The 12,422-nt window shown below is 33.8% G+C and overlaps 1 protein-coding gene across 3 annotated transcripts in view; it reads right to left on the bottom strand.

Moving 5' to 3' along the window:
• Gdap2 (ganglioside induced differentiation associated protein 2) overlaps positions 1-12,422 on the bottom strand; it is a 54,087-nt gene that overhangs the window by 11,055 nt on the left and 30,610 nt on the right. For all 3 annotated transcript variants that reach the window (XM_058583590.1, XM_046458181.2, XM_046458182.2), the window contains 4 exons: positions 7,565-7,641; positions 6,771-6,847; positions 4,000-4,139; positions 2,310-2,364 (listed from right to left, as the gene is read on the bottom strand). In XM_058583590.1, coding sequence (XP_058439573.1) covers positions 2,310-2,364; positions 4,000-4,139; positions 6,771-6,847; positions 7,565-7,641 — 349 coding nt within the window. The remainder of the gene's footprint in view (positions 1-2,309; positions 2,365-3,999; positions 4,140-6,770; positions 6,848-7,564; positions 7,642-12,422) is intronic.

The raw sequence follows: 12,422 nt of genomic DNA, 5'->3' as shown, positions 1-12,422 counted from the left end.
ACTTCATTTTCCCAATGACCTATGACCCTATTATTACCTCCATTTCATACAGGATGAAAGTAAAACACAGAAAGATTACACTATGTGCCTAAGATGATAAACTGGTGGTTGGTAGAGCAAGGATTAGAACTCAGGTCATCTCAAACCATGTTTCTAAACATTAGGATTCCTCATCATGTAATTGGGGATTGCATATAATTTGAAGGGTTTCTGAAAACACAGAGATGACAAAAAGATACAGAATGAAAGGTGAGGGCAGAGGTCTTGGGAACATTAGTGTTCAAAGGATGAGTAGAGAAAGAAGGTCCACAAAAGTGACTGAGAAGGAGCAGCTAGAAGCGGGGAGAACCAGGTGAAGTAAGTTTCAAAGAAGCCAAGATAAACTGTTTCATAGAAGAAGTGATCAGCCATTTAAGGCTGTAGGGAAAGCAGGTAACATAAAGACAGAAAAGCATTTACTGGATATAGTAACACTGATTATCAGTGATTTTTGTGTGAACAGCTTTAGCTGGCACAATGGGATCAGAACAGATCAGAGTAATTTAAAGTGTATGAAAAATGGAGATGGTGACTACAAATCATAGATTAACTAATAAGTTCTGGCTGTCAAGGGGAACAGACTAACAGATGCTGTGGCATGTTTAAGAGTTGGTGATTTAGATCTGGCAAAGTGAAAGAGGAGAAAGACGCTAATTGCTGAAGAGATATTTCCAAAGAAATGGAAACAAACACTCTGTAGTTAAGAGTGTAGAGGCTGGGCACAGTGGCACATGCCTGTAATCCCAGCGGCTCTGGGATGCTGAGGCAGTGGGATTGGAAGTTCAAAGCCAGCCTCAGCAACAGTGAGGCGCTAAGCAACTCAGCATGAACCTGTCTCTAAAAAAATACAAAATAGGGCTGGGGATGCGGCTCAGTGATTGAGTACAACATCAACAACAACAAAAGAGTGTATACTCTTAGATTAAAATGCCTAGATTCAAATTCAGCCAGTATTTGCTACTACTCATTGTTGGTCACCTTGTGGGCCTTGTGGGAATCTCGTAATATAAATATTAATTCCCTTTTGTGTAAAATGGGAATTCTACCACTCTCTATTTTCTAGAAACATTGTACGGCTTAAACAAGATAATGCATGGAAAGAACTGGCAGATAGTAAGTGCTCAAAAAAAACCAGCTACAGTTATTACTATGGGAGCCAGAGCACACAGCACAGCAGTATCCATTGTTAAGAAGGAGCACATTTTTTTTTTTTTTTGGTGAAAGGGAAAAGGGAGGCAATGATAGAAACAGATGGCAGGTGAGTTTGAGTTGGGAGGAAGAAGGCAGAAAGTTATCTATGATGGTTTCAATTTCTTGATTGAGAATGAGGGAAAGCTACCTGTTGGGAATACGGAAAAGCTGGTAGGACGGGACTTGAGGAGATGAAATATTCTGTCCAGTGAAACATCAAAATACCTCTACCAGTGAAAGCAACTCTGAGTCTGTCAAGACTGCAACTCCTCATGCTGTGTGATTTCTCCACCAGTGTTCTTCAACTCAGGCGGAGAAGTAAAGAAAGCAGAGCAATGGATTAGGTCAAGCTGAGGTTTCATGGGCAGGTGTGACAAAAGAGTAAGAGGTCACAGGTTAGTTTAGGCATTGATAACAGAGTCTGAAGTGATGCAAGGTGTTTTAGGATAGATAGGGAAGAATAAAAAGCAAGAAGGATGGCATTTTCAGAAAAAGTAAAAGGACCAAGGGACTAAATGTCTTGGTGAAGTTAAGGCGTCAGATCAGATACTAGGAATAAAACTGTGAGCAAGACAGCTATATTCTAGGACACATGGATCTTGCAAGCTAACATAAGGCAGAGAATTAAATAGTCAGAACAAAAGCATAACAATGATAGAAGACTATGGGACTTTAAGGGATATGATGCAGGAGTATTTATTACCTATAGGATTAATCAAGGCAGGCTCTGTGTAGACAATAACTATTGAACCAAGATCTTAAGGAAAGCAGAAGTCAGCCATAAGCAGAGGAGTAAGTATATTCCATATTGACAGCATGAGCAAAGTCCAGATGAACAAAGAGCAACAAGAGGCACAGGTTGAGAAGTTAAAGGCTTAAAAGGTTGCTCCAAAAGATACTAACATCACACACAACCAAAACATTAGGACCACAACTTGGGATCAATTAAAAAGGAAGGGCAAACAAACAATTAGCAGTTACAAAGGTGGCAGCAATAAGTAAAATGCTGAAACTTTTTACCTTAATATTCAGAGCATGCAGTGCATTTAGAAGTTAGCCCAAAAAGAAAAATACCATACCTTTGAACGAAATGTTGGATGAACAAAATAAACAGCCTTCAAATTCCTCTTGTATCTAACCAAAACAAACAAACAAAAGGGTCAATATAAGTCATTCCTAAAACTAGTCACTATTACAGAAATTAACTCTTATATATATAAATATATTCAGGGAGGTTAAAAATATTTTAGAAGCAACTCTGTGTATTGAATTTTAGGTGAAATTCTGAGAATATTTCATCACTTAAAATGTCTGTTTTACAGAAAACACCAAGTTTCTGTGGGCTGTGAGAGAGACCCTACCACCTAAAGGTAAACACAAAATTAAATAAACTTATGTTTAACACATTTATCATGTGTTGTTTTTTATACAGTGATAGAATCACTTGGAATCAGATATAAGAATTAAATAACATTAAAACCACTTAAAATTACAGCAAAAATTAGAAACTAGAAGTTTCCATGGTCATATTTCAACGGAGTTTACGATATCCCACATATAGTATAATGGCTTTCTTTCTTAATACTTGTAATAATTCTGTGAGATGAGTACTATTATTGCCTGTTTTAACCCTCTTAAAGTCATGCAGCCATCCAATGGTAAAGCCAGGAAATAAGCCCTGGCCATACTGCTCCAGAATCATACTTATCCACTATTTCATCTAGCTTTTCTAAAAGGTGTGCGTGAGATTTTTTTTCCCAACAGTTCAACAATTATTATTGAGTCACATGAGGCTATTGGTAAGAACTTCAGAGAAATAGTATAAACTGTTCCTTTTATATCTGAGGCCTAATCCAAGTTAAAGAGCTGGTTAGTGGCAGAAGGACAAAGAGAGCAGCATTAAGTTTCCATTTATATACATATATGCGCACACACACACCCCTCACATTCAGAGCAGGTTAAGACTGCATTTATTAGATAATGAAAACATTAATATTGTTAATTAATCTGAGATTTAATGGGAGGAGCAAAACAGCTATAAATTTATGGTAATTTTCCTTCTTTGTACCCTAATTGTAAAATATAATCCATGAAGACACTGTGATGCTAAAAATAACAAAATAGTTACTAGGAGCGTAAAGTGCCATTTTTATTTGGAAATACATTAATGAGAAAAGTTTAAAACATTACATTTGATCTTGCTGTAGAGGGGTGATATATATTTTCCATTAAATTTTCAATTGTCATTTCATGGGTAATATGGTTTAACATAAATAAATTTTCCAGCTCCAAGTTAGTAGGTAGTTAAGTCCAAACTCTGCATTTACTATTGTGAGTCCTTGGACAGCACATTTCACCTTTCAGAATGTCAATATTCTCCTATCTTTCAAATGCAGAAAGCATTTCTCCTAACAATCTCATGGATCATTAGATCAAATCAAATAATGTTTACATAAGTATATATTGGTAAGTATGATACACAATAAAAATAAACAGTAAGTTTTTATTACTTACACAAAGATTGGCCCAATCCTCTTTAAGGTATTTAAAAGTGGGAAAATAATACATATAAATCTAATTAATTTATTTAATTCATTTAATCAATTAATGCAAAATAAATCTGTTAAAGAGGGCCTATAACTAATTTATATGATAAAAATATTTCATATGAAATACCCTTTCATAGAATACATTAGAATGTTTGCTATTGCTTCAAACTAGAAAATAAAGAAACTACATCTCCCTTTATAATTTACAAAAATAACTAACTTGACATCAACAACATCGTAGAGTTTCTTCAGGAAGTCAGAGTCCAGGTGATTGTATTCGCTGGTCAGTGTGTGAAAATATACTAGCACGTATTCTTTCACAGCAATGTGATCCATTACATGGATAAAATATAAGAGAGCCTGGAAGAAAAAGGAGGAGTAATGATCATTTTGCACAGTAGTCTATTTACAGAGGCCGAGAGAGGGAAAAACCCAAAGACTAATCTATGCCCCAGTCATTGCAGATGAACAGGCCAGGGTGATGAGCATCAATTTTCTTTAAAAATATCTTCAGGAAAATGAATCATCCCAGAATTTAGTAATTCTTACAAAAGCTATGGTACAATCCCCCAATAGAAGAGAATAAACAGTCTATGTCTTGTGAAATAACTTTTCATATGTTGAAAAAAATTTATTTTTATTTTTTTAATTCTCTTTTAGTTGTAGATGGACACAGTGCCTCACATGTGCTAGGCAAGCACTCTACCACTGAGCCACAACCCCAACCCCTGGAAAGAATTTTTGAGTCAACTACCAGGTTTCTTCTCTTTTGAATAAAGATATCAGAATCTTTAGAAGTAGAATTTCTAGACTTTTAACAATTCTTGAACTTTCTGCCTGGATTTGATCAAATTCCTTGTAGTCTCTACTCAGATATAGACTCATGGCTCTGATGTAACCAAAGGATTACTATAAAAGAATATAATTAGTGCTTTATGTGACTCACTTTAAGGGCTAATTTCTTAGCATTTTTAATGCTGATCTAAATGAGAAAATTGGAACAAGTTTCGATGGTAGGTAGCAAGAGGTTGGGTAGCATTTCTAGTGCTCAAAAAGACTAAAATTTTGTTTGACGCAGTTTGAAAAGAGAAAGGTATTCCACTACAAGAAATGTAAGAAAACACTAAAAACAAAAACAGACACCCAATATGAGCAGGGCTGGTATGACACAGTGGTTTAACTGTAAACAATTATAAGGAGGAAGGTAAGAGGTAACAACCAAAAGGATTACCATAGAACAGGCTGGTTTCCAATTCCTCCTCAGATGAGACCTTGGCTTTAACATGGAATAGGATCCAACTGCTATCAGAGCCGACAGAGATGGGCATTAAGAAAATACAGTATCTTTCTAGTTGTTGCCTGGTTTGGACCTCACAATGTATCTATTATGTATATGAAATTTATATAATATCCAGGCTACCATGCAAGTACACACCAAAATCAAACAGAGGGATTTAAATTTTAATTGGTATTAGTCACATTATTTTTAAGAATGTGTGTCATACTCTTTAATAAGTACACAAAACAAATAGTTGTAAATAGAAATTAAATAATGTAGTTTTCAGCAGTTGGGCCTTTTCTCTGTGTGTGTATATATTTTTAAAGTTCTACTTCTCCTCTTACTAGACTTCCTCTTTGTATTCTTTCTGTCCACTTTTTACTCCCAAACCAGCACTATTAGGATACCTCTCTTTGCTTTCAAATTCCCCATCTTTAGCTTTTTTGTCATTATAAAAAGGTATGATGAAAAAATCTATAATATAAATTCTCTCCCAAACAGCAAAATCCATTTTGAGATATTTACTTCCAGTTTTTACCTTAATGCTTAAAACAAAACAAAGAAACAAAAACAAAAACTCAATATCAGTTTAGATACAATTTACTGCACACTCTCTCCTACTGATATTATGTTGTAAACCTTTCTCTATTGTACTCCCCTCTATGACCATTCAGAGTTTGAGAGTTATAGAATATTCCATTTCTGAATGTGTCACAATAATCCATTAGATAATTAATTATAATTTAAATTCAAATTTATAACTTTTTGCTATAAATGGACCTTTGAATAATATTCCAGGTTCAATACTTTCACATTTTTTTCTCCCTTCAAACACCAGTGATGAAGAATTTGAGGACTTAGCTGAAATACTTATTAGCTTTTGCAAAAGTGAATTTTATTTTACAATTATATATAATTTTGTATTTTTAGGTATATAATTTTTGTGTGGTTAATACTTATTGATCAGTTAAAGTTATTTTTCTCCTTTGTAGTTTCTAATAAAACTGATGTTCTAAGAAAATCTATATATTTATCTCATACATTTAATCATACCTTACCTGAATATTCCACTTTCGGCAATTTTAGGGCTTACACTTACTTCCGTACTTTAAATTATTTTCCTAGTACAATTTCTCATAAATGGAATTACTGGGTCAATAGGTGTGATCACTTTTATGTGTTGATTCATCTTTAATGACATTATTATTTACAAGTTTTGACTAATTTTGAAAAGGACAAAAGATATTTTGACTCACTTCTTTTGGACTACTAATCAGTTTGAGTTATCTTATTTTTATTTATCAGTTGTCAGCTATTTTTTCTTTTAGGAATCATCTGTTTCTGTTCCTTGACCTCCAATGAATGGATTATGAAATTATGCTACCTTGGGTAAACTGTTTTTGTTTTATTCTCTTTTAGACAGCCAAGTATTAATTTTCTTTTTTCAAAAGAGTCTAAATTTGATTTTACCATTACAATACAGAATGGTCCAACCAAACACTTGCCAGTTATATCCAAAACAGAGCAGTCATGCTTTTGGAGATCATATTTCAGTTTTCCAGTACTTTAATACAGCTCACTCACAGAACCAGGGCTGCTTCCCTGATACACAGTTCAGCTTCACCATGTTTTTAGCCTTGATTCCCAATTCATATCCTACTTCTTTTAAAAATCAACACTATTTATGAACGAGAACCTCTTTTACGGCTTACCTTGTCCATATCAATCAATGTTACAGGAATGTTTCTTCCGACTACCACCATCACTGTTCGACCACAATTATCCACACCTAGAAACAGACAATGTAATCAGCACCCAGAAACTTCATTATTGTCCTGGCTCTGACTACATAAAAAATATTCCACACATATTTAAAAGAATGACAACCAAGAAATCTGAGTTTCTCAAATTTCATCTTTAGATTTCTCTTACTGTAAACAAAACAACATTTTTTCTCTTTCTTTCCTTCTTTAGCTTTATGTGGTTTTGATTACTGCACTGACTTTTAAGATAAGACCTCTTAAAAATTTTAAATCAGGGATAGTCTATGATATTTTTATAAATAACATTTTGTTCAAGCTTACCACAACTTTAAACAACATCAGTGATCTAGGAAAAACTAAACAGTGATCAAATCTGAAAATTAATGAGTACTGTCAGAAAAAGAAATATAATTAAGAAAGAAAGGAAATCTGGAAGATTTTGCTGTTGTCATTATATATTTATGTAAGGTCTGAATTTTGTAATAGCAAGTATGTATAAGATACTTATAAAAGCATTTTTTTTTTAAAGAAAAAGGACAATAGGAAGAAATAAAGTTGGCAATATAGGACCATAAGTTGAAAATGTTATAGGTTGGTACATTATTTCTAAGATCTAGATAAAGGCCATAGACTATCTGCATTAGCACTAAAGAAATAGAGAAAAATCAACTCTCAAATAGCAAGCTGGGTAGGATTCCTAATTCATGAAAAGAATAAGTCATCATATAAGTAATTACGCTTACCTGTTTGGTATAAGGCTTTCAAAGAAGCAATATCAGACAGATCTTCAGATCTTGCTTGACATAACCAGCGATTATAACTACACAAATAAAAGAGAAAATGATTAAAATAAATTTTTGCAAATTGATTTGCAAATGGGACCAGTTTTTACTATATTTCCCTGATCCCCCAAATTAATGTTTTATTAAAATGAGGAAGGAGTTAAAGAGGCCATTGTATCATGCAGAATTGTATGTTAATTGTGAGTTAGAGAGAAAACAAGGTGTTCAGACTACACAACTGAAAGAATCCTTATGATCAAATAAAGACTACACGGATAAATGGCTAAGCTATCAAGAACCTGAACTAACACTGTTTAAAAATACTATTATTTTCCTTTACTACAAAAATTCAAATAGAGAAAGCCTGAAACAATGCCAGATCTCTAAAACTGATGTTCACTCATTCAATAAAGTTTTATGAGTGTTTACTTTACTGAGAATATTATAGTTAAGAGATAATAGGATCCCTGCCCTGAGGAGTTCATTTTTGAGAAAAACAGGCAAGTGCTACACATGTAATGTGGGACGACAAGAGAGCCAGGTAGTTTTGTGTAGGGAAGTCAAGGCTTATTTAATGATTGGTTAATCAAACTAATTGTATGGATACAAGATCATATGGATCACATTTGGTTTTGGCCTGGAGGATTTTAAAGCTAGAAGAAACAGTAAAGGTCTCAGAGGGAGAAGACTTGCAAAAGATTAATGGTCAAGTCAGTCTTAGAGTTGTGGCCAGTTCATGTTGCAGTTAAATTTGAAGTTGAATTTGGGTCTCTAGATTTCTAGAAAGCTCAGTTCCCCACCCCCTCCAAACTGTAGCTTTCAAGGTACCAAAATGTATCAAAACAATTTTGAAATGTCTGGGTCACAGATGGCAATATCCAATAACAAACAAAAAGAGCTCAACTGGGAGAGAGGAGACCTTAATTTTAATCCTATTGCTTTAGTGTAGTGTTACTGAAGTCCTTTTACCTCTGCAGATCTCAATTTCCTCATCTGAAAAAAATGTTGCTTATGTGATACACCTTTCAGCTATAAACTACAATCACACAATTATGGATAGTTAACAGGAAGACTATTACATATAGATTATAATTAATAAGTAATTATGCCTGCTAGTTTTATATTATTTTTGAAAAACACACTTTGTATTGCATTAGTTCTACTGACTGCCTTCTTAAATTTAGTGACTTGCCAATCTATGGAAATTGAAGTCAAAAACAATAATTTTAAATTTTGGTTTAAAATATAACTGAAAAAATATATAATTTGAAAGTCAAGAAAAGACCTATGTTTATGTAATTCTCCCTAATTCATATGAACTATTCCATATTTTCATATTAATTTCCTAGGTTACACACATTAAGTCTTCAATTCCACTATTCTTTCTCCTTTTCAAAAACTTTATATTCTTTTTTTTTTAAAGAGAGAGAGAGAATTTTTTTAATATTTATTTTTTAGTTTTCGGTGGACACAACATCTTTATTTTTTATTTTTATGTGGTGCAGAGGATTGAACCCAGTGCCTTGCGCACGCCAGGCGAGCATTACCGCTTTAGCCACATCCCCAGCCCATATTCTTTAATTGATAAAAATTGTACATATTTATGGTGTACAATATTATGTTTTGATATATGTGTGCATTGTAGAATGATGAAAACAAGATAATTAGCATATCTACTGCCTCACATACTTGTTATTCATTTTTTTGTGCGTGACAAGAACACGTAAAATTCTACTCTCAACCATTTTCAAGTATATAATGCATGGCTCTTAGTAATAGTCACTATATAGTACAATAGATCTCTTGAACTCATTCTTCTTGCCTCAGAGAAATTTTGTAACTTTTGATCAACATTTCTCCCCAGCTCCACTCCCCACCCTCAGCCCCTGGTAACTACCCTTTTACTCTCTGCTTTTATGGGTACAACGTTTTTAGATTGACGTATAAGTGAGATCATGTGGTATGTATCTTTCTTTGCCTGGCTTATTTTGCTTAATATAATGTCTTATATCTTTAATACAAAGGTTAAAGAACAAAATTACTAGCAGCTACATTAATCTGTTAAGGGATACACAATATCAAAACATGGCAATCATGATATCAAAAAACATGAGAGGGAGAGAATAAAAGCATAGAGTTTTTTTTAAAAAAAGAATAATTCTACCATTTTCTAGTTGGTTTATGATTAAATCATCTCCATAAGCCTAAAGAGAAAAATATATCTATATTTATTAAATATTTTATGGGTACCAAAGGTCCTAGTTCAAAGTATATAATCATTCTTGGGTATCAAGGGCCTACTTCAACAGCTGAATGTGGTGGATGCTAAAGACCCTCGTATAACATAGTGTAGTATGTGCATATATCCTATAAATAACCTCTTGTATACTTTAAATTATCTCTAAATTACTTATAATACAATGTAAATGCTATGTAAGTAGTTGCTGTACTGTATTTTTATTATATTGTATACTTTTTATTGTATTACTTTTTATTGTTGTATTGTTATTTTAACTTTTTTTTCCTTGAACATTTTCTATCTGTGGTTGGTTGAACCTGAAAATGTGGAACTCATGGATACAAGAAGGGACTCAATCTTTGCTGAATGAAATAACAGACATGACTATTACGCAACTATTTTTGAGGCTTGAGATGAAAAAAGACTCTTGGCTTCAGAGAGTTTAATGACGAATATATGAGATACATATTACAAAGACAATTGTGTAATAAGACAGAATGAGACAAGCAACCCAACAGAAGTCTAGACTCTATCAATCAAATATGTATGCTGAGAAAGAAACCAGGGGTGGTGGGAGGTGGGGTAAGGAGTACAGGCCTGTCCCTCGTAGCTTTGCAGAAATAACTACATCCTTTTTTGTATTCCCCAAATTTCTCTGCTTGTCAATACAAGAGTTACTTACTTTTTACAATGTCTGCTTCCATTCTAATATATTCCCATAAGATAGGAATATATCTTACTTGTCTCTACAGTATTAAAAACAATAAAAAACCTATTATGTAATGAAAACTTTATCATGAAAAAAGCTGTGTTTAAGGAAAAGAACTATATTCTTAATTTTTATAAATCTCTTTAATTTCTGCTAGATTCTCTTATCTGTTTCAGCATTTAATTTATTGCCTACATTACAGGTTAAGCAGCCTCCAGAAAATGTCACTGAAACTGAATGAGACTGAAAAGGGAAAGTAAGTGTAGTAATAAGAAAATAGTTTGAACTCACAGACCTCCTCACACTTTTGAGAAGCACTGTTTATTTTACTGTTAAAGCAAAATGAGCAGGTCATTGCCTTGGGTTTGTTTCTGTACCAGGAACCCTTACACAGGCACACCCACACTTAATTAAGAGGTCGTCCTTTATCTGATTAATTTTGGGAGAAACAACAACAACCACCATCACCATCACTACCACCAAATTGAACTTCAGCCAATCACAACCTGCCAACTAGATGGATCATATCCAAATAAGGCGACAGTTAAGTAACTGACTTTGCTTCTGCATTGGGCCTATAAAAGCTCGTTGCTCACACAGCTAGAGAAAAGCTCTCTGAACCTCTTCTGGTTTTGAGTGTTGCCTGAGTCATGAATCCTTCTTTGCTAGAATGAACAAATTTATTTTGTCTCAAGTTTTTATTTTAACATCAGTTATAAGTATTCTGCATTACAGATATAAGACAAGACCTCATCTTCAATCATCACACACATAAATATGAAATCAGAAATTGCTTGATTCAGGTATTGCATATCACTCAAGGGAACTGAATGGCAAAGGTGCTCTGTCTTTGTTTTCTGCTCTAAGGCTTTTGGATCCACAGGCTGTGCTACAACTATGTGCTAACTTACATGCACAACTCTGATGGCTGTTCAGAACGTCTGCCTCAAAGTGCCTTAAAGCCTCTGGCATCTGAAGGTAGGTGTGGGTGACTCAAATGTTCAGAAATCAGGGACTACCTTATTTAAGTCTGTACCTAGAATATTATCTTAAAGAATAAGTGGCCAATGTCTCCCAGAACCAAATGGAAAAAGTCACTATGTAACACATTTGCCCCTCTAGATCAAGGCCCTCCACCCGCACAAAGGGCAATGTTTTATAGAATATGTATTTCTTCCTAGAAGTTATCTCTTTTCTAGGGACTCCTTTCCAGGAAGTGTGAACTCAGTAAATATATATTCATTTTAATAGTGGCTTGAACTAGTAGTTGTTAAGTGAAACAAATCAACTCTTTAGAAAAAAAAAAGATAAGAAACCAGCTCAAAGATAAATTTAAAAAATTCTAGGCTATTTGTACCACTTTATGAAGAAATAAAAAAGGTATGTGATATGTAATTATGTGAGAGAGAAAATATGTTGACTGATTTGAGAAAGGTAACTATGTAGTTCTTTCTTTCTGAATAGAAAAACAAAATAAAACAAAACAATATAACAAAAACAGAAAAATCTTTAGTCTTTTAAAACCCTGAACTTTATGTAAATGGGTTAAAGAAGGTAATAGAGAAGGGAGATATGCTACAAATGGCCACTTTGAAGGCTCTTCCTCAATCAGTTGTATCTATGGTCAGCCATCTGTTGGGTCAGTTTACTCCATGTAAAGGGGTCACACAAGATCAATGATTTTGGATACAAGGTAATAAGAAGCTGCAAAAGGAAGATTTTTGAGTCCTTCTCATAAAGGTTCTGATTCAGGAGTTTTGGTGTGGGGTCCATGGACTTTTAACAAGCACCTCTGATGATTCTTACAGTTGACTATGAATTCAACTGTACCAGATGTTTCCCCAAATTCTTTCCAACTACAAAGTACTGGT

The sequence above is a fragment of the Marmota monax genome, unplaced genomic scaffold (genome assembly GCF_021218885.2).
Source record: "Marmota monax isolate L192 unplaced genomic scaffold, Marmota_monax_Labrador192_F-V1.1 WCK01_AAM20220418_F8-fsc00087, whole genome shotgun sequence".
In the NCBI taxonomy this organism is placed as follows: domain Eukaryota; kingdom Metazoa; phylum Chordata; class Mammalia; order Rodentia; family Sciuridae; genus Marmota; species Marmota monax.
The sequence above is the reverse complement of the archived record's forward strand: the minus strand, read 5'-3'. Positions and strand labels throughout refer to the sequence as shown.